This window comes from Miniopterus schreibersii, assembly GCF_964146895.1.
Source record: "Miniopterus schreibersii genome assembly, chromosome: 8".
Taxonomy (NCBI): Eukaryota; Metazoa; Chordata; class Mammalia; order Chiroptera; family Miniopteridae; genus Miniopterus; species Miniopterus schreibersii.
The window spans coordinates 76,717,602-76,741,466 of record NC_138109.1 but is presented as its reverse complement, the minus strand read 5'-3'; the positions used below and the strand labels follow the sequence as shown (position 1 = coordinate 76,741,466).

The following is a 23,865-nucleotide window of genomic DNA, read 5'->3' as shown; positions in this document are numbered from 1 at the left end:
AGACAATTTTATTTTTAAATTTTTAATCTGGATGTCCTTTATTTCTGTTTCTCGCATAATTTCACAGTCTAGAATTTCCAGTACAGTGTTACATAGAGACATCTTGATTTGCTCCTGATCTTAGGGGAAAAGTATTCAGTCTTTAACAATTAAGTATGATGTTTGCAATAGGGTTTTTGTAGATACATTTTATTAGATTGGTGAAGTTTCCTTTATTTCTAGTTTGCCTAAGTTTTATGAGATGGTGAATTTTGTCAAATACTTTTTCTGTATTGATTGAAATGATTGTGTAACTGTTAAAGTCAACCTTGCATTCCTATGATAAAAACCATGACCATGATATATTACGTTTTTATTATATCATATTACATTTACTAAATTTTGCTTAGAAGTTTTGCACCTATATTCACAAGGAATATTGTTTTGTAGTTTTCTTTTTTTAACTAATAGAGTTGACATTTTTTTTTGGTCCCATTACTCCCCTCCAAAATGATTCTCTTTGTTCTTCAAACAGGCTCTCTAACCCTTGCTTACTTTCTGTCTCTTCTGGCACTCCGAATATTGTTATGTTTCATGTTGTCCCACAGCTCCCTTAAACTGTCCTCCTGTTTAATTGTTTTTTCTTTTTGATTTTCTGATGGAGTGATTTTTTTCTACCCTGTCTTCTAATTTGCTGATCCAATCCTCAGCTTCCTCTAATCTGCTGTTTACTCCTTCCAATGTATTCTTTATTTCTGCTATGTCATTCTTCATTTCTGACAGGTCATTTTTCATAGTTTCCATATCTTTTTTCATGCTGTTGAGCATCCTTACAATCAGTATTCTGAACTCTATATCTGAGAGGTTGCTTATGTTCATTTCATTTAGCTCTTTTACTGGAGATTTCTTTTATCCTTTCATTTTGGGCTTATTTTTTGTCTCCTCATTTTGGCTGCCTATTTGGGTTTTGTTTCTATGTATCAGATAGGCCTGCTAGGACTCTCAGTCTTTTTGGAAGGTCTCTGGTGCAGGCCAATGTCAGATGCTGTTTGTGACTTTTACCCTGTTTGGAGCTATCAACAACCCACAGCTTGTGACTCCCTCTGTTGGGTCTGAGTGCATTTGGACAAGACCAAGATGCACACCAAAGTCTGCTTTTCCAAGGCCTGGGTCTAGAAGTAGATCAGGCAAAAACTCAAAGCACTCTGAGATCTGCCTCTGCCTGCAGGCTGATTAATCTGATTCTCTTAATGAGTCTTAGGCTGTAGAAACTCCAAGTGCGGCGGCTGATTGCTATCAGTCTCTCTCTTTAAAAAAAAAAAATCTTTATTGATTTCAGAGAGAGAAAGGGATAGAGAGAGAGAGAGAAACTCAATGATGGGAGAGTCATCATCAATTGGCTGCCTCCTGCACGCCCCGACTGGGGATTGAGTCTGCAACCCGGGCATGTGCCCTGACCAGGAACCGAACCACGATCTCCTGGATCTTAGGTCAATGCTCAACCACTGAACCATGGCTGGCCAGGCTGTTATCAGTCTCTTAATGAGCCTCAGGCTGTAGAAACTCCATGGGGTACAGCTCTTTGTGAAAGATGTCCTCTGCGGTGTGGGGGAATGGCCCTACACAGGAATCCAGAGGGGTGCCCTCTGAGCTCTATCTCCAGAGCCCACAACCCTAGATTCTCCTCACACAGCTCCAGTCCACTCTGCCCTCCCTCTGCTGGAGCCCAAGGTGAGTGGCTCTACGTGAAACTTTGTACATTGGCTCTTTAAGAGTGTGTTTGCATTTCCGGCCATCTCTCCCAGAAACCCGGCTGCTTTTCAAGGCCAGATGTTATGTGAGCATCTTTCTCAATTCTGGTGCTCGTGGCTGGGAAGCCCAGCCTGGGATTTAGGCCCCAGAGTCCTCAGTGGGAACCCCCACAGCTGAGAGATCCCACCGGACCTTCAGTTGCTGCCTGTGGGAGCCCAGCCAGCCCTCTCTGAGCCTCTGCATTTCCTACCCGTCTCTATGTGGTCTCCACTTTTCCTCCTTGGTTATGAGGGTGCTCTCCAGCTCATCTTCAGTTGCAGTTGATTATTCAGGATGATTTTTCTATATTTTAGTTGTAATTCCAGTTTGGTCCTGGGAGAGTTTCAGTGTAGCTTCCACTCAGTCTGCTGCCATCTTTCCAAAACTATTCTCTTTGACAGGAAGAGGGAGTGATTCTCCTTGTCATGCTGTTCGAAAACACCCAGAGTCACAGCACCACTGTCTCTGGTGAGGTAAAACAAGTCATATGAAATTGATAGAAAGTGGGTCCTCTCTCTCTTTATCTGTCTGGTCAAGTCATTCCTGGCTGATGGGCACCATCATGGGAGGGGGTATGTCTCATCATTGGGGGCCCAGGCACCATTGGCATGTGCCCTCCCACAGGTGGCCTCCTTCCAGGAGCACTAAGCATTTGTTCAGAGTTGTAGGAAAGGTGAGCAGGAGGCCCATGCTGAGAACCAGGTCCCACTGGTATCATCCCAGGTGGAGGAGAACCCCTCATTGGCATCAAGGGCAAGCCCCCTATGTGGGGCGCTGGCATCATCACAGAGTGAGGATCTAAAAGATGGCATGGGGGGAACGGTGGGATCATTGTCCTCTGCAGGAGGAAGAGCTGAGAATGGAGGAGGTATCTTTCTTTGCTGAAATGCTGAGGTGGTTCTGTCAGTCAGGCTCTGAGCCTGCTCTTCCCTCCATTTCTGATAGTGATCCTTCACATTCTCTTTGTGTTTCCTACCACTGCAGTGTGTCTTTCTCACAGATGGAGAGTCATGGGTGAGGTAACTATCTAGTAGTCACAGTAAAACTTGGGCAAGTTGTTCTGCAGGCCTCCTTGAGTTTTTGGAAGAGTTTGTGCAGACCTGGTATTATTTCTTAAGTGTTTGGTAAAACTCACCACTGTAGCCACCTGGATATGGATTTTTGTTATAGGAAGGCTTTGTCTGTTTCTTCCTGAGTGAGCTCTGGCAATTTGCATCTTTCAAGAAACTGGCCAATTTCATTTTTGTTTTTGACTTTATTGACATGAAGGTATTGCTAATATTCCCATACTATTCCCTTTTTAAAAAAATCCTCACCCAAGGACATTTTTCCATTGTTTTGTTGTTTTTTTTAAGGGAGAGTGAAGGGGGGGGGGAAGGGAGGGAGAGAAACACTGATGAGAGAGACACATCAATTTGTTGCCTCCTGCACATGCCCTTATCAGCTGGGATCAAACCTGCAACCCAGGTACATACTCTTGACCAGGAATCAAACCTGTGACTGAATCAAACCCATGACCCTTTGGTGTGCCGGCCGACGCTCTAACCACAGAGCCACACTGACCAGGCACTATTCCTTTTAGTATCTGTAGGATATTTAGTGATGTTACCTCTCTCATTCCTTATATTGGTAATTTCTCTTCTTTCACCAATCTGGCTAAAGATTTATTGATTTTATTAATTTTCCCAGAGAACAAGCTTTTGGATTCATTGATTTTTCTCTATTATTTTTGCCTTTTATTTCATTGATTGCCACTTTGGTAATCCCCCCCCTCCGTCCCCCGCACACTTTGGATTTAATGTGTTCTTATTTGTCTAGTTTCTCTTTTTTTCAGTGTAAAAATGTGGTTTAAAAATTTTTTTTCTTTATTTTTATTGTTGAAACTATGACAAATGTCCCCATTTCCTCCCCTTTGCCAGGGCAAGTTATTTGTATCTTTAAAGTACATTTCACCAGGCTGTTGTTGCTCAGTGGTCGAGTGTCGACCCATGAACCTGGAGGTGGTCACAGTTTGATTCCCAGTCAGGGCACATGCCAGGTTGCAGGCTTGGTCCCCCATGGGGGGCGTGAGGAGGCAGCTGATCAGTGTCTGTCTCTCATCATCAATGTTTCTATCCCTCTCTCCCTCTCCCTTCTTCTCCCTGAAATCAATAAAAAACATTAAAAAAAAAAAAAGTACATTTCATGAAGGCAGAATATCCTTTGGCCTTTTCTCTTCAATGATAGTATACAATTTCTTGTGCAGTACACAAAATGTGCAACAGTAAGCTGATAGCATATGCCTGCCCTTCTGGTCTTCAAGCTATTACTGTCACCCACTTTACTTTTACATGTACTGTGAAGTCCACAATATATTATTATGGCTGCTTAACCAATGATCTCTTAGGCTTGAATAAGAATAAATCACGCATTTACCCATATTATATGCTACTCTTCCCAGTGCTCTTCATCCCTGTGTGTAGGTCTAGATTTCCATCTGGTATCAGTTTCCTTCTGCCTGAAGAGTGTCCTTTAACTTTTCTTGTTATCCCTTGTCTCCTGGTGATAGTCTTTCTGCTTTTGCAAGTCTGAAACACCTTTACTTCCTCATACCTATCCCTTTCTTTTCAGTGGTGTTTAGTGTACTGTTGCCATTAAACTTTCTATTACAATTTTTCATTCCCAGATTTCCATTCTATACTTTCCCCAATCTGCTTATTTTTACTCATGCCCTTTGACACCTCCCCTTATTTCTTTAAATATACAACATACTTTATATTGTTTGGTAACCCTAATATTTTAAGCCTCTGTAGGCCTGCTTCTATCAATTCTGCTTGTGTATTTTACCTGTTTGTGATTTTTGATCATGAATTTATAACCCTTGTAACTACCTCTGAGTTCCGCTGAAGACAATCTTATTTGCCTCTGCCAGGCACCTGGAAGGCACTAAAAACATGACATCACTTTAAATTTCCAGCTGAGGTGCAGACCAAGCACTGGGCCATAGAGAAGATTAATCTTAAATTCACTGATACCACCTAAGTTTGGCGAAGGCTGCTCCCAGATGGTGGGAGAAGCATTCATGCCCTGGCTGGTGTGGCTCAGGTGACTGGGCGCTGTCCTATGCACCAGAATGTTGCTGGTTCTATTCCGGGTAGGGGGCATGCAGGAGGCGGCCAACTGATGTTTTGCTCTCAAATCCATGTTTCTCTTTCTCCCTCTCCCTTCCTCTCTCTCTAAAAATCAGTAAAAACATTTTTTTAAAAAAAGAAGAGAGCATTGATGGGACATTTAAGAAAGACTGAACTGGCCAGACTAGCGTGGCTCAGTGGCTGAGCATAGACTTATGAACCAGGAAGTCACGGTTCGATTCCCGGGCAGGGCACATGCCTGGGTTGCAGGCTCAGGCCCCAGTGGGGGGCCTGCAGGAGGCAGCCGATCAATGACCCTCTCATCACTGATGTTTCTGTCTCTCTCTCTCCCTTCCTCTCTCTGAAATCAATAAAAACATACTAAAAAAAACCAAAAACCCAAACTGCAAAGGAAGGAGCCCAGTGTCAGGAACAGATTGTGCAGTTGGTGGGATCTCAATAAACATTATTTTCTAGTGGAGAAATAAATAAATACAAATAAATTTCCAGCCTGAGACTGTTTTAGATTACCCAGGCTGTGTGACTAAATCAGCTAAGGGCTGCTGTGGCTCGATACCTCCTCTTGGGAGAAGTTTCCCCTCGGACAATCTTCCTTGCTGCCCTGGAGGACAAGAGGTAGGGGAGGCAGGCAGGTTTATTCGTGGCTCATCCTCTGCAGGTCTATGCTGTCCGAGTGCCGGCTCCGACACCTCCTACCGGCGCTCCCACCGTGGGCGGCCCTCAGCTTTGTCTGCTGCCCTGTTGCCCCTGCCCCACCCCAGGCCGTGAAAAGCGAAGTTGCCTGACGCTTGGCAAATATCCCAAGTGTGGAAAGTGGCATCAGTGCCCTAATTACATCTTTGGGTTTCTATTTCCATTAAACATTTTTTATTTATTTAGTCTTTGAGAAATGTTTATTTGCAGCTCATTGATACATTTTAAATACTGTTTTTTGATATGTATTCCAGAAGTTTTAGTTGTTTTCAGCTGGTCCTTATCAGCCATACAGCTGGGAAATCTGTTCTTTAACAATACACAGTATTTGAATATCCATCCGGACCCAGAGGCAGGAGCGAGAACACACCAGCAGCTACCATGAGAGCAAGTCTCGGGTTCACAGCAGTGGCTCTGCCTGTCCCCTCGTAGGACTGATGCGAGAACTACGTGAGGTAATGTAGCCCTTGAAGCAGGGACTGGCTCTGGTAAGTAGGCTGTGGGGAAACCTTTCTACTAGTGTGGGAAGTTGCAATCACGTACCTGAGTAAGAGCACACATCTTACCCAATGATCCCACAACCCTGGTCCCTGACTTACTCTACCACGTAGTAACTCAAACCTGTGCTTATACTGACAGGGAAATAAACCCTGAGCTGGTCACAGGACGGGCCCCACCTCCAGAGCAGGATGCTAGTGGATGCTTATCTGGGATATGTCACCATCATATATGTCCAAGTGAATACACAGTCCTCTCACCATTAAGAAATGTGAAGAGCATACACATAAACAAACATGATTATAAACTTTGTATTTTTATGGTGGACAGTCATCATTTGCTCCAACAGCCATCTGAAGCCAATAGTCCTGATTATTAAAAATCACAAAGTTGTATAAATGTTCTCCTCCTTTCTGAAAACCATGTTCGTTTTCTCTCCATGAAACAGGGCTGTCTGCGAAGCCTTGAACTGACAACGTTACCCAAGGAGCTAACTTGGGTTCATCAAAGTAGCGACTGAAAAAGAAAGATAACTCTTAATAAACAGTAAGAATTAGAAATCCTCACTTTTTTTTTTTAACTTATTCAGGGAAAGTGCTATTTCTGATGTTCCAATGAAGCTCAGACCTTAACTTTATTTATAAAGTCAGGAGAGGCAAGTTAAATTTCCAATGCTATATTGTGAATTCAGTAAAGGTTAACCAATATACAATGCACAAAACAAACTTCAGCTTTTCCCACCTCCATTGTGGAAGATCATGTAAGATTCAAAGAACTACAAAAACCCTAAAATGCATAAGAATCGTTTCCCTCACTTTAATAGTGCTGTTTTCAGAGTCTCCGTTAACTGAAACACTGCAGAATAATGTATCAGATTCTAAAAAGTAAGCTTTCCTATTGAAGAAAATCAAAATACTAATCAATGTGAAAAAGAATGCTGGGTTTAAAAAGGAAAATCCTCAAGACTTCAGTCTTAGACATTTTCCAGGTGAAGACTGAGAGCTTACTTTGTAGACTTTTCAATATGGGATTTGCGTTTCCTGACATTAGATACAATGTAGCACTTATTTATATAATACCTCCCCAAATGAAAAAAGTAATACTACTTTATACAATCCTTGGCATATTATTGATGCCCAGTGATTCACAGGATGTTGGAGCTGGAACTGATCTTAGAAATGATTTGGATTCAGATATGGTCAACTCCCTTTTTGCACCCCAAAATCAGATATTTTGCAGAACTCCAATACTTAAAACAGATCATGTCTTTCATAGAGTATTGGTATTTTCTTAAGTGACATTATAACTTCAACTGTACCAAAATGACCCGGGGGAACAGAACAAAAAAAATGAGCAGTTTGTTTTCAAGAAGTAGCGTTAAGCTCTGTTATTTGTCTTTTCGTTAGGATGAGTATGTGGCAACAGAATTTCCTGTCACCAAGGATAATCATGTCATTTAAGATGATGTTGCTGCACTATGAGCCCAAACAAGGAAAGAAACAGGCAATGTGTGAGACAGGACGCTGAAATCCTGAACAGCAGCACTGCTCCTAAAACATCACGTTGGCAAGCAAGACAGAAAAAGGCAGTGTTCATACCACAGCTGTTCCAGCAGGAGACATATCTTCTCTGGAACTATGAAACCCGTGATGGTACACACACAAGCTCTGGCCATCACTGTGCTCGGCTGAGGACAGCAATAGGTCGATAGGAAATTATTAGGTTCATTATTTCTGCATGAAAAAGAGAGAAAACACATCTATATCCACCACAGGATCACTTTCAAAGTATTAAGCCCCTTTCAAAAACAAGAAGCCAGAACCCTTAGAGACCCAGGAGCCCTCACACGCACAGTTTGGCATTGCTGAAGACGGCGCCCAGCCAGTCCAGGAGCTCCCCTGCGCTGCAGGCCGCCCCCGCCTTTCCCCGCAGCTCACTGCTCCGTAGCACCGGGCACTGCAGATCTGTCATCGTGCTCACTGCTATTTTTGGCTGATGCTCCTGAATTCCGTAATTGGAAAAGTATGACATCATCGCTGATTCTTCTACACCTTAAAAAAAACCATATAAGGCCTTTTGAACATTGTAAACAAGTTCCATGAATCCCTAAAACTACCCCATCCCATCTGAGAGGTACCGAAGCAGGTAGGATTAAGTGAAATGGAAGGAAGTCGTGCAAAGCTTTATTCAAATTAAAATCCTTTAAGTTGCTTTCAGCAAGTTGTGCCAAAGTTCTGTAAACATTCACTTTCTTTCACACTTTCCCAGAAAAGCATAATACTTTCAGATTCAACCCATACTAGTTTCATCATCTGCTGTTGTAAGAAAATTTCAACTTAAGGCCAAAAGCATTACTTTTGTACAAATAAAATTAATGAATTCTATAGAAAAGGAGCATATGTGCACAATCTCTATAAAAGAAAGAGAAGAGGAACTGAATGATGACAGAGCCACAGTCAAGTTAGTCTTTGAACCCAGCAACCCAGTGTATCCTCAAGGATTTTCCGATATCCTTGGAAGACAGACATAGTGGCCCTCTCCAGCAAATGGCAGGCTTGTTTGCTGTTTCATCTAATGGAAATAATGTCCCTCCCTCCCTCCAGGCAAAGGTCAGCAGGCTTACTGCTCAGTATAAAAGATTTGAGTTCCTTCAGCTCCAGTCTCCCTTCCTGCAGCATGTATGTGCCAGCATCACCTGGCCCACCGTGCATCTCCCGGTAGGAACTGAGAGTTGGTGGGCTGGTGAAAATGCTCATACTCTGGCCACTGGTATTGCTGAGTAATTAAGTCCTTTGTCTCTGACTGATGTCTTCTGCCAGCATCTGTGAGACTGTGCAGGCTAACTTCTTAGTTTGTAAGTAGGGTAAAATAGCATAGTTCCTGACAACCCCTTAAAATAATTAGGAATCTTAGGAACATAGATGCAGAACCCAATGCATAGATGGTCCTCGATGAAGACTTAATGTGACTGAAACGTCAGTCATCTCTCTGCCCTCTTGTATCTCTGAAGTATCATGATTTAAGTCTCATGCAAGCAATCTGGAACACCCAGTGACCAGACATGTCCCATGAGGGGCAGAGAGATGGACATATTTCCAAAATGGACCCATGTGCTTCCCTATTCTCCAAAAGAGAGTACTACACCATCGGAACTGTAGTATTATTTTAAAACCTTACAGCCAAGCTGTTTGAGATAAGCTGGAGGAAGGAGAGAAACAGATAAAGGTTAGCTGCTCAGCAGCTACTCTTAAGATCTCTGGATCTACATGTAACCAGGAGGCAGATGGCTGTACACATAGATTATCCTGAACTACGGTTCCTGGGGATGTAAGAGGGGCCAAAGCAGCTTCCTTCATAATGTTCACACGTATATGCACATAATATCCCCGACCATAGGGATGAATCACAGTTCAATTCTTCATGACTCCCCTTTAATTAACAACTAGATTTCAAAATCACTATAGTATTTCATAATTGATTCTTCGTACCTGCATGATGCCAAGCCAAAAGAAAATCAAATTTCAGGGGCTTCTTTTCTTTGAAGGACCAGGATATTCTTTCATACTTCTTAGAATCCAGGTTAAAGGATAAGTCCATCAAATCAATGGAAATAACTTAAAAAATGGAAAGAGAAATAAACATTTCATTCATATATAAATAGCTTACACTGTGGAAAAAGAATTATATTAAAAAACCAGAATTTTGGGAAACTTTATGGACAGTAAAAATTATTTTGTTCTTTTTGCATGCTCTTTGTTTTACCAAATCAAAACTCTGCCTTTAATAGGCATTTCTAGCATTGAGAGCTAATAACATGTTTTTAATCCATACTTTTCCTAGGTCAAAGGCCAAGGGCAGAGTAAACTCTAACCTACCTATGGATGTGGCACCTTTGCTTTTGATGCTCAAGCTGGATACTGCCAGCAGAAGGACAACTGTTCACTCACAAGTACATTTCTACCAGTAGCCACAAAGACTTGGGCAAATCAAAGGAAATGCTTCTTTTGATTTTTTGAAATATGTTTGCATTGATTTTAGAGAGAGAGGAAAGGAGAGGGAGAGAGAGAGAGAGAAACATGGGTCAGCTGCCTCCTGCACGCCCCCTACTGGGGATCCAGCCCGAAACCCAGGCATGTGCCCTGACCTGGAATCGAACTGGAGACCCCTCCATGCCAGGGGACAACGCTCAACAAACTGAGCCCCACCGGATAGGGCTCAAAGGAAATTCTTTAAGAACAAGTTGTAGACTCTTACCTTGAGTTCATTATTTTGAATTTTTGACCCAAAACGTAAATACCAAACAGACCACTCCAATTCTGTGATCTTTATAAGATGCAGCCTGTGGCCGAGGAGAAACAGCATTATCTTACCCCCCCTGAGGTCCAACTGAGAGCCCTTGAGTCCGAAGTTTTAAACCCAAGAAAAACTCATACTTTTTCTGAACAAAGAGAATAGAGGCAATTTAAATTGAAATTGCCATGAGACGATTACTACCTTGTTAGAAACTGATGGAGCAAGCATCATACTTACTAAATTTCATTACTTTCCTGCCAGAATAGTGAGATGGACGACCTTGAAGTCCAGTTTCTTCATAAGTGTCTTTATCCAGTGATAAAATTAATTTCCCTATAAATCAAATAAGTCCCATAAAAAAGATGTCAAAATATGACATGTTCTATGACTAAAAGAAAGCAAGGTGATATCAGTGCAAAAAATTGCATACAAGAATTTTATTTATAATACAGGATATTATTTATACATACAGACATCTTATTTATAATACAAGGATACTGTCTATACAGTGTACACACAAGGATATTATTTATAACAGTGAGACAAGAAGTTTATCTAAATTTCTACTGAAGGAGGAATGAACAAGTCACTGTGCACCCTCTTCTGGAATACCTTCGAGACATTAAACACAGTATGTGAGAACTATATGCACTGATATGGAAAGATGTCTACGATATATAGCTTAGAAAAAAGGCAAATAGAGAAATAATATAATATGATGTAATTTATGTTAAAAAAGAAGCACCTATATGTGTGTTTATAAATTTACAGAAAATGTCTAGAAGAATGAACACAACCTGTTAACAACAGTTCCTTCTAAGAAGGAAGGTGGGTTTGAAAGAAGGGGGATGGAAGGGGAACTTTCACTTCATACACATCTGTATGATTTGACTTTTTTTACAGTACGAATTTCTTTTTTAATTAAAGAAGAAATTCTTTAATTAAAGAACTAAATTAATTCTTTAATTAAGTAAGTAATTAATTAAAGTGTTGTTACCATTTGGCAGCAGGGCAGCAGCATTATCTTCATCAATATTTGTATTGTATGATAGTGCATAGCATGAACCTGTAAGAGAAAGCCCAGAGGAGAAATTAAGAAAAAAAATCACAGCTGCAAAAAGTTAGTGGATTATTTTTACATGATAATAGATATTCCAGATTACTGCTCCAGGTGATTCAATACACCTAAAACCTGCCCGTGCTAACCTGGAGGATGCGAAAGGCCAAGCACAGTTAGTTTAATCCCCTGCCCAAGCCCTGTCTGTGCAAGCTGACTACCATCAAGCAGAAAATGGACTAATGGGGCGCGTGTCTTTGGGGATGCTGGCAGAGATGCACAAAGTGGAATACTAGGTAGTGTACACACCTGAGAGGCAGAGGTTGAATCTCCAGGCTGAGATTCAAATGTGCCAGGAACTTATATGAAGTTAAGAAAGCTACTCAATCTCTCCCAGCTTAATTTCCTCACTTGTAAAATGGGGATCAGAGGCCTATGTCACAGTTGTTGCAAGGATTTAAATTGGCTAGGATATGTAACAGTGCTTACTAAGCTAGTGTCCACACTTCACAAAGTGGTATCCAGCTTCAAAACAGAGGAAAGGGATGTCCATGAGACCAAAGACAAGGCGTCTGGCTTCATCAGCAGCCCCAGCAACAGCAGAATGAGGGGAGCTCCAAGTAACTAAAGACTCTTCACAGCTCCACTGGGGAGGGCCAGCAAGGGTCCTACAAGATAAGTAAGTGGCTTACTTATAAGTATAGTAACTTATGTAGTGAGGGTGGGATCTCTAAAGACTTTCTGAAATACCATTTCATACAAGTGGATCCCTAGGAAACTGCAATAAACCAATCGACCCAGCAGTTATGAATGGGAATGAGGTGAGCAGAGGAGGGTGAGAGTCATAAAAATCTAAGCAGAAGACATCAAACCACAAGTAGCCGGCCTTGTGAACAGTTGCTGTGGTTGCCTCAGGAAATCACCCTTTTGAGACAGCTGTTGTGGGAACTACTGAGAGCAGTGTTCTTTGCAGCCACACACCCAACAGCACTGTATCTGAATACATGGGTCAAAAGACTTTCCTTTTCATTAATCCTTGTTTTAAGATGAGGGATACTCCCTTGTTACAACATCCCCATGCCACACTTGAGGACAAGTGTCATCAGAAACCACCACCTGGTGAGAGCATGAGAAAGAGAAAGGTGAGAATACTGAGAGGTGGGGGGACTGATGCAGGCACCTGACCACACAGCCCGTGGCCACAGGCTGCACGTAAAACAAGGACCCTTGCATTGTGATGTGATCTCACAGTACGTCCTCATCTTACCACGTTCAGAGACACTACAGTTTTTCTTACCTTTCTTTACAAAAGTATTGATGAATTCGTGTGTAATTAACTCATGAAGAGGCAAATTCTTCACAAAGTAAGAGGCTCCAGTTTCCATGACCAGGTTTTTCAGTTCTTTTGAGAGTATCCCACATTCAGGAATCAGAAATGAAACCTGTTGGAATGTGTAGAATAAACAAGTCTTATTTTCATGTAGATCAACACGCAGGTCTTTAGGGATCATATAACATCAAGGCTGCTCCACAGATTTCTACAGAACTCTTACAAATTAACTTGTCAATCTCCGGGGGAAAAACCTGACAATTCAAGTTTTTCATTTCTGTAGTCAAACATTCTTACCATACCGGAAAGAGAATGAGCGAAAAAACTTGGTCTTCTTAATATTTTATCTTTTATAAATAAGCAATATATTTTATGTCCTGTTCCTAATCAAATTTTAGGGAAATATAGGACAATTGAATATCCCTCAGTTTGTTTGTCCTAGTACCAGGCTTGAGTCAAAGGAGCTGTCCCTTAGGGCAGAAGGAATTTATCCCTTCAGAATCCATTATTAAGAGGTCACATGGGAGCAGAAGCGCTCCTGGGTCATTCTATTCTATAGACAGAGAATTCTACAGGTCAGGGCTGGCGAGTTAGGCAGACACCCCTGACTGCCGTCAGCAGGGAGCTTCCCACCCGAAGCAGGGAGGCTAAACCTACCGTTTCCCACGTCGCCCGAGCGCCGCGCACCTTGGAAACCGCTCTTCCCAAGCCTGAAGGCCAGTCTGTCCCCGGGGACCGGGCCGCCCCCTGTGTCCGAGAAGCTGGCCAGTGGGGACTAGGTGAAGCCCAGGCCGATCAACTTGAAGTGCCCAAGGCTCAGCCCACGTCTTTCGGAGGCCTCGCCACTTAAGGTCGGGAGAAGCAGCCTCTAAACAGCGAATTGGGGCTGTTCCCTCCTCAGCAAATCCTGGTAAACCAGTAATCCACTCCGAGGCTGCACTTCCCACATCTGCACAGAAGGCACTCCGTGAGATGACATTTTAATTTTATTTTACTTTATTTATTTTTTTGGTTAATCCTCTCCCAAGGATTTTTTTCCGTTGATGTTTAGAGCGGAAGGGAGGGAGGCAGGCGGCGGAGAGGGAGAAGCCTGAACGGCAGAGGCGCCCGGCCGGGCGGCCCCCAGCGTCGGGGGACGGACCCCGCACCCAGGGCGCCCGGGACCGGATCCACCCCGCGACCCCGGGTCCGCGGGCGACTCTAACCACCGAGCGCGGCGGCCAGGGCGAGGGTGCCATTTTCAAGCAGCAACAGCCAATGTTACCAACCCCCCAAAACTCCTAGGTTGTGCCTGCCGGCAGGGCCACCGCGGCGGACACCTCCCCAAGGGGCAGAACCGGCACCGTTTGCCCGGAGGCCGCCGGGGGCAGCAGGCGGGCAGAGGGGGCAGTTCCCGTAACCTGGAGGCTCCGGAAAGACCCACCGCGGGTGGGAGAGGAATTAAGTGGCGGGGAGGAGGCGAGACTCTGGCTTCGACTTGGGGAGAAAGCGCGTTGGACACGGCCGGCCTGAGGCTGCACTTCGCAGCCCTCACGCCCCCCTAGCTCCCGGGTCCTGGCCTCGCCCCCGGCCCCTCCCCGCAACGCGCGGCACCCGGGCCGGGGAAGCGACCGCAGCGACGGCGAGCGGCGTGCGGACCAGGCCTAGGGGGCTCACCGCCTCACGCCCGGCGCCCTGGGAGTTGTAGTTCTGCAGGTCCGCACGCTACTGGCTCGGAGCGGGTAGAGACTACACTTCCCAGCACTCCCTGCGAGGGGACCGCCACGCCAGAGCGCGGCATCTCCGAGCCTCCCCGGCCCGCGCGCGGGCGGCCGTACTCACTCTGTAGTTGTGGTAGTGCGTCTCCACGACATGCCTGTGGCGCGACTTGTCGTGGCCGAAGTTGGATTTCTCGCAGACCAGCAAGTGCCGGGGTACCTGTCGCAGCCTGCGCAGGGTGGCCATGCTCTCCCTTTCGCAGGCCCTCCAGAAGCTGGGCCTGCCCGCCCCTTTCTCACCGCCCCGCCCCTCTCGCCCCGCCCTCCCCACAGCCCCGCCCCGTCACCCCGCCCCCTCGCCGCCCCGCCCCTACCGCCGTCCCCCCTCTCGCCCCGCCCCTTCTCGCCCCGCCCCTCTCATCGCCCCGCCCCTCTCCCTGCTCCGCCTGGCTGGGTGAGGCGGGCTCGCAGGTAGGGGTGGGGCTCCCCGCGAGGACCAGTCCAGGCTTCTTTGGAACCCAGGCAGGTGCTTGTTAATAGATACCTGACCCTGTAAATTCCCTGCCTAAAATGGAAATTCCTGGTACCCGGGAACCTGGAACTAGCCTTTTCAAAGCCGCCTTTCCCGCCATGCCCTCCATTCCTCCCAACTGCTGTCCTCCCATGAAGCCTCCCTCTGCGCGCAAACCCTGCCCTCCCCTTGGTTCTTCTCAAAATATTAAGGAAGTTTCTTTAGGAAGGGGATATACAATTTCTGTTTTCAGCCCTACAATAAGACGCCTTTGGGACCACTTTTAAGATCCCTCTAAAATATCTTTCAGAACCTCTTAATAATTTGTTGATGTTGGGAGTTACAGTGATAATTCATTTTGCTTTTTAATTTTCCTGATCCACTCCAATTATTAGGTAACGACATGCTTCTCAGACTGCAGCCTGCACAGCCCCAATTCTGTGCAGAGAGGATGCAAAACAGCAGAACACCTGTGGTACAACTTTCTGGACCATTACTTTTACAATAAGATTTGGAAGAACTGAAGTTAAGTAACTTACAAGGTTAGTATAAGAAACATTCAAACCTGTGAAGAATTTTTGTGAGTTTACTTGAGCCAAACTGTTGACAAATGCCAGGAAGCAAAATCTCAACAGATTGAGAGAATGTTTCACAGAGTGGCACCTTATTTTATAGACTACAGTCAAAAGAGGAGATGTATGTGGGTTACGTGAAATTCACTGGTGATAGATTAGGGAGGCGGGAGGAAGCAAAGTCAGGAAACCGCTGGGATTGGATAAAAAGTAAAATGATAGACACGTACTTTTTTACATAGGTGGGTGCAGGACAGTTAACAGTCAACAATTAACAACAGTGATGAGCTTTGTGGTCTCTGTAGAGTGGTGCCTGTGCTTCGAGGGGTCTGGAAAAAGGGAAATTACCTTGACATTCCAAAGATATGTTATTGTAGATGATAAAGACAATAGGCTCAGTTAGGGTAAAGATTGACATTTGTCAGGGAAGATTCTGGCCTAGGACATGACTACCTACCATAAATTGCTTTCAGTTAAAAAGTTTTAATTTCAGACCACCCTTTGTGATTACTTTAGGTCTCTGAGTTTGCAAGGCCTCCACACAGGCCTTCCCTGAGCTGTCAGGTTAGCATGTGGCCCCTTTTCGCCCACAGTATTAAAAAATTTAAAATGAAGACAAAGCTGAAAAGTCACCTGGTGGTTATTGTCACTAACTTGTGCCCAAAATGTCAGACTGTCGTGGAGAAAATGCTGAGGGAAACCTATTTCTCCTTATTTTAAATGGGAAAAAATTACAGTGGTACCTTGGTTTTCAACCATCTCCATTGACGAACATTTTGGTTTACAAAGGCCGTAAACCTGGACATCAATGTGCCTTGGAAGTCGAACCTGCCACCTGGCTTCTGCTGAGGGCAAGATCCTGAGGCCTAGCTGTCCGCTGTGGATCCCTTGGTTTTTGAACGTTTCAGAACTCGAATGGTCTTCTGGAACGAATTGCATTAGAAAAGCAAGGTACCACTGTGTAAGGAATAGTGGGTCCTTTGAAAAACTCTAGGCAGGCGCCCTCTAGAGCACACCCAAGCCATCTTCCCCCTTTCTTTCTCAGGCTCGCTTTTTCTCCCTAAGTTTTAAGGGTCCCCACAAAACTTGCATCCAGGGGAGCAATGGGCTGAGGCAGCTCATCCCAGCTAACCCCCTGAACCTGTCTCCAAGGCCTGCTTTTCTATGACTTATCAGTGAGGCAACAGCAGCTTCACCTTGGCTCACTTCTTTCCTACGTCTCTAGAGAGCCAAAGCAGCCCCTCCAGGGCTCTCCCCTGTTGCTGCTTCTATCCTAAGCCATTCCTTGTTTCAGTGTCCCCAGGTTTAATAAACATACTCTGAAAATCAAAAAAAAAACTCTACCAATTTCCTAAATCACAGTGTGACACCTAGACATAAATTACAAATATATTCAGATGTAAAATGCTTAAAACATTGCATCTTGGTCAGTTCACAATTAAGTAGTGGTGTCCTCCCTGAAAGCAGCAACATCATATTTGTTCATCTCCTTCATTGATATTCCAAAGCTTTGCCAAGTGACTAGTGTGATTCTGATGGTCTACCAATTGGAAGCAAGATGAAGCTTTTCTAGCAAACCATTTAGTTTAAAATGTTTTAGTAAGTTTTGAGGACTCAGTATATATTTTGTGAACATCAGCTGTAAAAACATGTATTGAGAGATAGATATCTGTTATGCAGTTTGGGTATTCAAAACTCAGACCTGTCTTTCCAGGGAAACATTACTCGAGGATTTGTTTTGTGGGGTGTGCCAGTATTGTGAAATAGAAAGCAAAAATCCCATTTATTTTACAGATTAAAGCTGTAACTTCAAGTAAATTTGGGGCTGAGGAGTCCTTTTGGCCCACCTTCCCAGAGTTCTATGCCTGCAACAATTCCTTGTCAATATCATTCATTTCCCAGTCCCTCCCTGGGTCATTTCTATCAGCATACAAAAACATGCCCTAAGATGCATTAAACAAAAAAATACTTCTTTTTACCCTAGATACCTTGTATGTACTATTCTGTTTCTCTGCTCCTTAGAGCCACCTGTCCTCACATTCTCTCCTGAACCCATTCCATTCTAGCTTTCCTCAACTCTACTTTATTGAGAAGTAGTAGTGTTATAGGATAGTAAGAAGCTAGGAAAATTCCAGGACAAGGGGGATAGCAAAACTAAGACAAATAGTTAAACAGCAGTTTGCAGCCACCTAGTAAATCCTATCTTCCTTAAACCAAAGACACTTAAGAGTAAGTGGTTTGCGCTGCTCTGCAACTAGAGGGTAAATAGCTTAAATCACCCTACTGAGGGAAACAGACAGCAGAAATCCAATTAGTGCCATTCACCAACTACACCCAAGGGTAGGCAAATTGAGAGAATAAATCTCATTTTGGTGCATCAGCATGATGATGTACCAGCTTTGGTAAAGCTCATGAATATTCTATTGAGCCTCCTCTAAAGTCTCAGCCTTTAAAACCCCTGAAAATGAAGGTCCCAGTGCACTTTACCTCCAGGGAGCATGCCCATACCATTCCCTTTCCCCTCTCCTTCCCCCACAGACACGTACCTCCTAAACTCCAAGGGGAGCCCACAAGACTTGAAACCAGGGGAGCAATGGGCAGCGGAAGCTTGTCCTAGGCTAACCCCCTGAACCTATCTTCAAGGCCCCCTTTTCTCTGACTTGCCAGTGAGCCAAAGCAGCCCACCCTAGGCTCTTCTGCTACTTCTGTGCCCTTCCTAGTCTCACTGTGCTAAGTGTGTTTTTCTGCTGTCAGTAAATCTTTGCTTGCTTTTCTACATTTCGTCTCTTGATTGAAACCTTTGCTTCAAGAAGACAGGAACTGAGGTCTCATCTTCTCAACAGTAACAGTAGTGTTGGCCAAATTCAAAGCCAAATTCCTGTTCTTATCTCAGTCTTTTAGTTGTATTTGCTGCTGATGCTATACTTGAGCACTTCTTCCTTATATTACCTGCATTTTCTTTTCCAGTGCTCTGGCATCTGGAAGCTTGTGACCAGGAAGGGACTTTCCAGGGTTAGCTAATTCCTAAAGGGGGCAAATAGTGTAGGAGCATGCCTTTCGTTTGCAAACTAGCTAATCCAGAGCCCACACCCTGCCACACCTCTCCTGTGGACTGTTATACTCCAGGCTAATATCCCCCTGCCCTAATTACCCCAGGGCCAGGTACCAGACAACTGGGGACAGTCCCTGTACTCCAGGACCCACAATTATTCAGACCAGCTAATCCCAACCCTGCTTAGTCTGTGTACCCTGCCTCTCCCATTTCTTCCTAGAGCAAAGTCTCTGGCTGGTGCTTTCCCCTCACTCCCGCTGCCTCCTGACTGACCGAGGTGCTTCCCCCGAGTGGCTCTGTGTGGCCTGCCACGCTGCCTCTTTCCAGGGAGCCAAGAGTAAAAATGCTTCCTTCATGAGTCATTCAGTGTCTGCATGTCTTACCATACCTGATTAGAACAAATCTCTGGGTTCACTGAAAAACTTTTCTGGAGTTTTGAGACTGCATCTCTCCTGGATTTCTTTCCAGCTCCGGCTGCCTCCGCTGCTCCACCAGGTCTCTAGTGACCCTCAACCCCCTTCTCTTTCCTGCCTGACCTCTCTTCTCAGGGTGGTCCCACACAGTCTCACAGCTTTTAATACACTATCTGCTGAAAAATGCCAGGTTCCCTTCCCTGGGGGAAGCACCAGGAGTCAAGATTGCCTCTTTGCCCTCCTCACGCCACATGTGGTCCCTCACTGGCTCTGGCTGCAACACGCATCCTGGTTGTAGCCTCTCCATTCTCTCCATTCCTACCACCAGTTTCAGCCACCCTCCTCTCTTTCTGGTCTATTGCCAAACAGCCTCCTGACCATCTCCCAGTTTTCTGTCTTGCCCTCCTACTGTTACCAGAAATGATACCTGGCCCTGAGCAGGTCTGCCTAGGGCCAGCCGGTGGTGTGTGGGTTGTTGACTTTGTGCAGGAAAAATTTCACAACATGAGTCCAGGTGAATTTTAGAGGACATTTATTGAAATTGGGGACAGTGAAACATGGAAAGGCTGGGGAAATGAGCCTAGGCTGGTCTGCTTTGGCTAAGTGTTGTAGGCGGTGGGAATGGCACTGGGTGTTATACCCCTGGGGTCAGACTGGACCTGGGTCCAGCAACCTCGGTACTTGGATTCTGGCTAGGAAAGAATCCAGAGCCAAGACCCAAACTCTAAGAGAACATTTATTTGGTAAATCACAGAGGTAGAAAAAGAAATTCCTATAAGAAATAAACTTAGGAAACAAGTTATAGAGGTAAAGGGCCCTTGGAGCTTGGAACTGAGGAAGCTAATGGCAATGTGCCTGGGGGGCGGGGGGATGCACGGGTGTGTTCCTGGGAGGGAGAGGGCACTGGGTCCTCTGTCCTAAGGGTTTTAAGGGTGGAGATTTTAGGGGATGTCCCAGGGGAAGATCTTAATAGAATATTCAGCAGCTTTCCAGATGTGTCCTTTTAGGGTTTCGGTCTCCACTGATTGATTGGCTGGCACCAGCGCAGGGGGTCCTTTCAATGCAGCTGGTCCTGAGGTCAGTTGTGGCTGGTTTCGTTGTTTTTCTGGGCCTGGAGCTGAAATACAACTGAGGCCTAGATGTTATCTCTAAGGAGGAAAGGTCAGGGGGTCCAAACCAGGTGACCAGTGATATGCTAGGGGAGGAAAGGCCACCCTGGGGCTGACATCCCACCCTACAACTGTCCACTGCTAGGCACCTGGGGCTTTCCTCCCTGGTGACCTTCTGTACCTGGCCCATTGTTCTTGCTCTGCTCAAGTCTAACTGCCTACCATACTGCCCCGCCCCAAGGATCTTGGCTCTGAATTCTTTAAGAGAAAAGGGGCACAGGGTCTCTTCTGTAGCTGCTACCTGCTGAAAGGGGAGTGACACTTTCCCTTTAGAGTCAAATGATCCTTGCTGTCTGTCAGAGGGACAGTGAATCCTGGGCACTGAAGGAGATGGCGATGGTGTCTAGAAGTGGTATTCCCTGAGTACGAGTAGGGCTTGCAACATGGAGGAGACAAACTATGTTACAAATCTTAGTATTATTGGGGCAAAAGCTAGAACAAGAATTATGACAAATGGTCCGGTGGAAGGAAAATGTTTTAGTTTTCAATAGTTCCAAGTCAAAGGATGGGAGAAAAATGAAACATTAGTTTGGAGGGTTGTAGCCAAATATTTAAGAAAACTAGATAAATTCAGGATCCATTTCAATTGATAGGTGAAAAATAAAACTTTGAAGACAATTAATTGGATTAGAGTCTAATATTCACAATTGTGTAATATAGAACCTATTGAAACACAATCCCCCCCCCCCCAAAATTACCCTCACTTTTATTAAAGAGCCAAATTAAGACCAATTTATTTACTGTATTAAGTCTAGTTTCAATTTGGCTTGGTTGTTTGCATGAACACAATAAGAATAGCAATTGATTATATAGACTTTTAAAAATCTAATTTGGAATCCCATGGTTGAGCTTTAATTAGCCCTTCTAGGCAAAGGAGCTGAGCCACCTAGTTGCCATCAGGTTTGCCTATAATACCTATAGACTTGGGTGAATTCCTCAAGTTCTTGAGGTCCCCAAATAATGTCTTGAGGTTCCTTTCTTGTCATCTCTCAGGAAAGAAACCTTAGTTCCTTACCTGGAAAGACTGCCATGAACCATGTGACCAAGGAAGGTACCAGGCCTTCTCCAAGGGGCTCTTATTGGCTTCAAAGTCAGTCTTCATTCTTAAGGCTTTCTGGTGATATCCAGAGCCAGGAGTGTTTGTCTCAGACATGACATTCCAGCTAAAGTCTTGGTTAATAAAACCACAATTGGAAACCGGTCTCATTGAATTCATGCAAAGAAATGAATTGCCATGACTTGCTCATTAAGAATTGCCAAATGCTGGAGGGATCAGGTAGGAGGAAAATATATAATTTACCAAATTTAAAAAATATATATATTTTCTTATATCTGAAAAGCAAGAGGAAAACCCTTGTCCTTTTAACAAAGTGGAAAAGAACCAAATTCTAACTCTGTATTAGCTTCCTTTTGATCTTTAAATTTATTTACTTAATTAAACTTATTGTTCAGGAGAGCCTTCATTTTGAGAGGTTTTAAAGACTGGGTGTTTAGGAGAGGATCTCAATAGAATTCATCAGCTTTTTGCTGACATATCCAAATGAGATTTATTCTCTTAACTTCATTTGTCCTTGGGTGTGGTCAGCAAACAGTACTAATTGGATTTCAGTTATTTGTCTCCCTGTGTAGGTTGATTCAAGATATTTACCCTCTTGTACGAGAGGATAAGTGAAAACCATTTATTCTTATGTGTCCTTGGTTTAGGGAAGACAGGATTTACTAGATGGCTGCAAACTGCTGTTTATCTGTCTCAGTTTCCCTATTCCACTTGTCCTGGCTTACTGGCCTGTCTCACGACAGTCCACTCTCCCCTCAGCCTCCAGAGTTATCTCTTAAAAACATGAAGAACATGATATATGCCACCAACCCTCTGCTTAAACCTGCTACTGGCTTCTCACTGCAGCAGAATAAACACTTAGATAACCTGGTCCCTGCCTACCTCTGTTCTCATCTCCTGCCATAGCCCACCCTTGCTTGTTCATACAGTAGTGTGTCGGATTTTTTGGTTTCTAGAACTTAAAGCAACCTTATAAACAGATATTAAATCATAGAATCTAGAGCATAAGGCATAGAAAGAAAAGTCTAAGAGGGAATGGAGGAGGGATTGGGGAGGGAGAGGGGTGTTGAGAAGTGCCTTAGAGAGCCCTCCTTTCACCAGGCCCCTGGCTTGGGGCACCATCCTTCCCATGGTGGACACCTGGCTTCAGACTTTGCCTTCTTGTCCTTACCAGGTGATAGAAGCAATGGGCCAGGAAGGCCAGAGCCAGGCTGGGTTGATCCTGGGAGCTGGGTGAGTTTCCAAGGTCCTCCCAGTGGGTCAGGAATTGGTCAAGGACTTGGCCCCAGGGCAGAGGTATGGGGGATTCCCTGTGTCCCCTGCCATATGAGTTCTGCCAGGGGATGACCTATTGTCGACCTCAGGCTGGAGTGGGGCTGGTGCCCCAAGGTGGCCTGGAGACTTCCCAGCTGAGGGCAAGGCAGGAGCCTGGGTGGAGAGCAACTTTGAGGGGGCCTCCCCTGAGCCCTGCACTGCCCACCTGGGGCTGTGAAGCTAGACAAGGAGAAACTGGTGCAAAGCCCTGAGGAGGAGGCGAGTGAGGACATGACAGCTCTGCAGAAAGACCTCAAGCAATTTGCCAAGCTCCTGAAGCAGAAGAGGATTCCCCTGGATATACCCAGGCCGAAGTGGGGCTCACTGTGATGGTTCTCTCTGGGAAGGAGTTCAGCCAAACAACCATCTGCCACACTGAGGCTCTGCAGCTCCGTTTGAAGAGCATGGGTAAGCTGCGGCCCCTGATGCAAAAGTGAGTGGAGACTGACAACAACGAGAATCTACAGGAGGTATGCCAACAGAGACCAGTGCAGGCCCGAAAGAGAGAGCAAACACTTATCGAGAACTGAGTGAGGTGCAACCTGGACAACACGTTCCTGTAGTGCCTGAAGGCGACCCTGCAGCAGATTGGCCACATGGCCCAGCAGCTCGGGCTGGAGAAGGACATGGTCTGAGTGTGGTTCGGCAACTGTCACCAGAAGGGCAAGTGATCAAGGAGTGACTATTCTCAATAAGAGGATTTTGAGGCTTCCAAGCCTCCTTTCTCAAGGAAACCAGTATCCTTTCCTCTGGAACCAGGGCCCCCCTTTGGTATCTCGGACTATATGGGTCCTTACTTCACTGTGTTGTAGTCAGCCCCTTTCCCTGAGGGTGAAGCCTTTCCCTCTGTCATCGCCACTCTGGGCTCTCCCATGCATTCAGACTGAGCTGCCTGCCCTCCCCAGGACAGGGGAGAGCTAGAGAAAGAACTCCGAGAATTGTCCCAGGGCTTTGGGATTAAGTTTTTCCTTCACTGTGGAATTGGGAACACAAAGCATCTGGGGCTGGGAGTTTGGGGAACTGGTTGGAGGGAAAGTGAAGTTCAATGATGCTCTTGATTTTAATCCCTACATCATTTATCACTTTGACCTTAAATAAAAAAGGCTGGGACACACACACATGAGAGGGGTGTAGGGGGAAGGGTCAGAATATAAAAAGCTAAAAAAAGAGGGAAAGTGCACAAGAAACAAAATATAGCTATATATATCCAAAAGAATATAGTAACAAAGTGAAATTTATAAAAAACTAAGCCAACAGACTTGCAAAGAAATAAAAATACTTTTGATTTTATTCTAAAAAAAAAAAAAA

The 23,865-nt window shown here is 44.8% G+C and overlaps 1 protein-coding gene and 2 pseudogenes across 5 annotated transcripts; 1 reads left to right on the top strand and 2 right to left on the bottom strand.

Moving 5' to 3' along the window:
- Positions 1 to 2,302: 2,302 nt before the first annotated feature.
- LOC308560980 lies at positions 2,303 to 2,986 on the bottom strand (annotated as a pseudogene). Its single transcript has one exon. The product of its transcript is annotated as an uncharacterized misc_RNA (transcript).
- A 3,403-nt stretch (positions 2,987 to 6,389) lies between these two features.
- Positions 6,390 to 14,787, bottom strand: RPP40 (ribonuclease P/MRP subunit p40). Of its 3 annotated transcripts, none has more exons than XM_081144001.1 (9): positions 14,429 to 14,486; positions 13,430 to 13,721; positions 12,740 to 12,884; positions 11,383 to 11,451; positions 10,623 to 10,718; positions 9,581 to 9,706; positions 7,945 to 8,143; positions 7,691 to 7,825; positions 6,390 to 6,608 (listed from the first exon to the last, which is right to left on the bottom strand). In XM_081144001.1, the coding sequence occupies exons 3-9, from the start codon at positions 12,825 to 12,827 to the stop codon at positions 6,410 to 6,412; spliced, it is 912 nt and encodes a 303-aa protein (XP_081000127.1). In that variant the 5' UTR covers positions 12,828 to 12,884; positions 13,430 to 13,721; positions 14,429 to 14,486; the 3' UTR covers positions 6,390 to 6,409. The 3 variants fall into 3 exon arrangements, with proteins under 3 accessions (XP_081000127.1, XP_081000126.1, XP_081000125.1); XM_081144000.1 differs by having other exon boundaries at positions 14,196 to 14,447; XM_081143999.1 differs by lacking the exons at positions 13,430 to 13,721; positions 14,429 to 14,486 and adding an exon at positions 14,594 to 14,787.
- Positions 14,788 to 21,215: 6,428 nt separating this feature from the next.
- LOC308560979 (POU domain, class 5, transcription factor 1 pseudogene) lies at positions 21,216 to 23,444 on the top strand (annotated as a pseudogene). Its single transcript has 2 exons — positions 21,216 to 21,237; positions 22,418 to 23,444. The product of its transcript is annotated as a POU domain, class 5, transcription factor 1 pseudogene (transcript).
- Positions 23,445 to 23,865: the final 421 nt, after the last annotated feature.

Bases quoted from the DNA above. Each gene is read 5' to 3' on its own strand.
- RPP40 (XM_081143999.1), bottom strand. From the start codon at position 14,716: ATGGCCACCCTGCGCAGGCTGCGACAGGTACCCCGGCACTTGCTGGTC. The intron at 8,144-9,580 runs GTACGAAGAATC...GTTTTTTTTAAG, and splicing joins TTTGGCTTGGCATCATGCAG to GTGTAGAAGAATCAGCGATG. The intron at 7,826-7,944 runs GTGCGTGTGAGG...TTTTTCATGCAG, and splicing joins GTCTTCAGCAATGCCAAACT to AAATAATGAACCTAATAATT.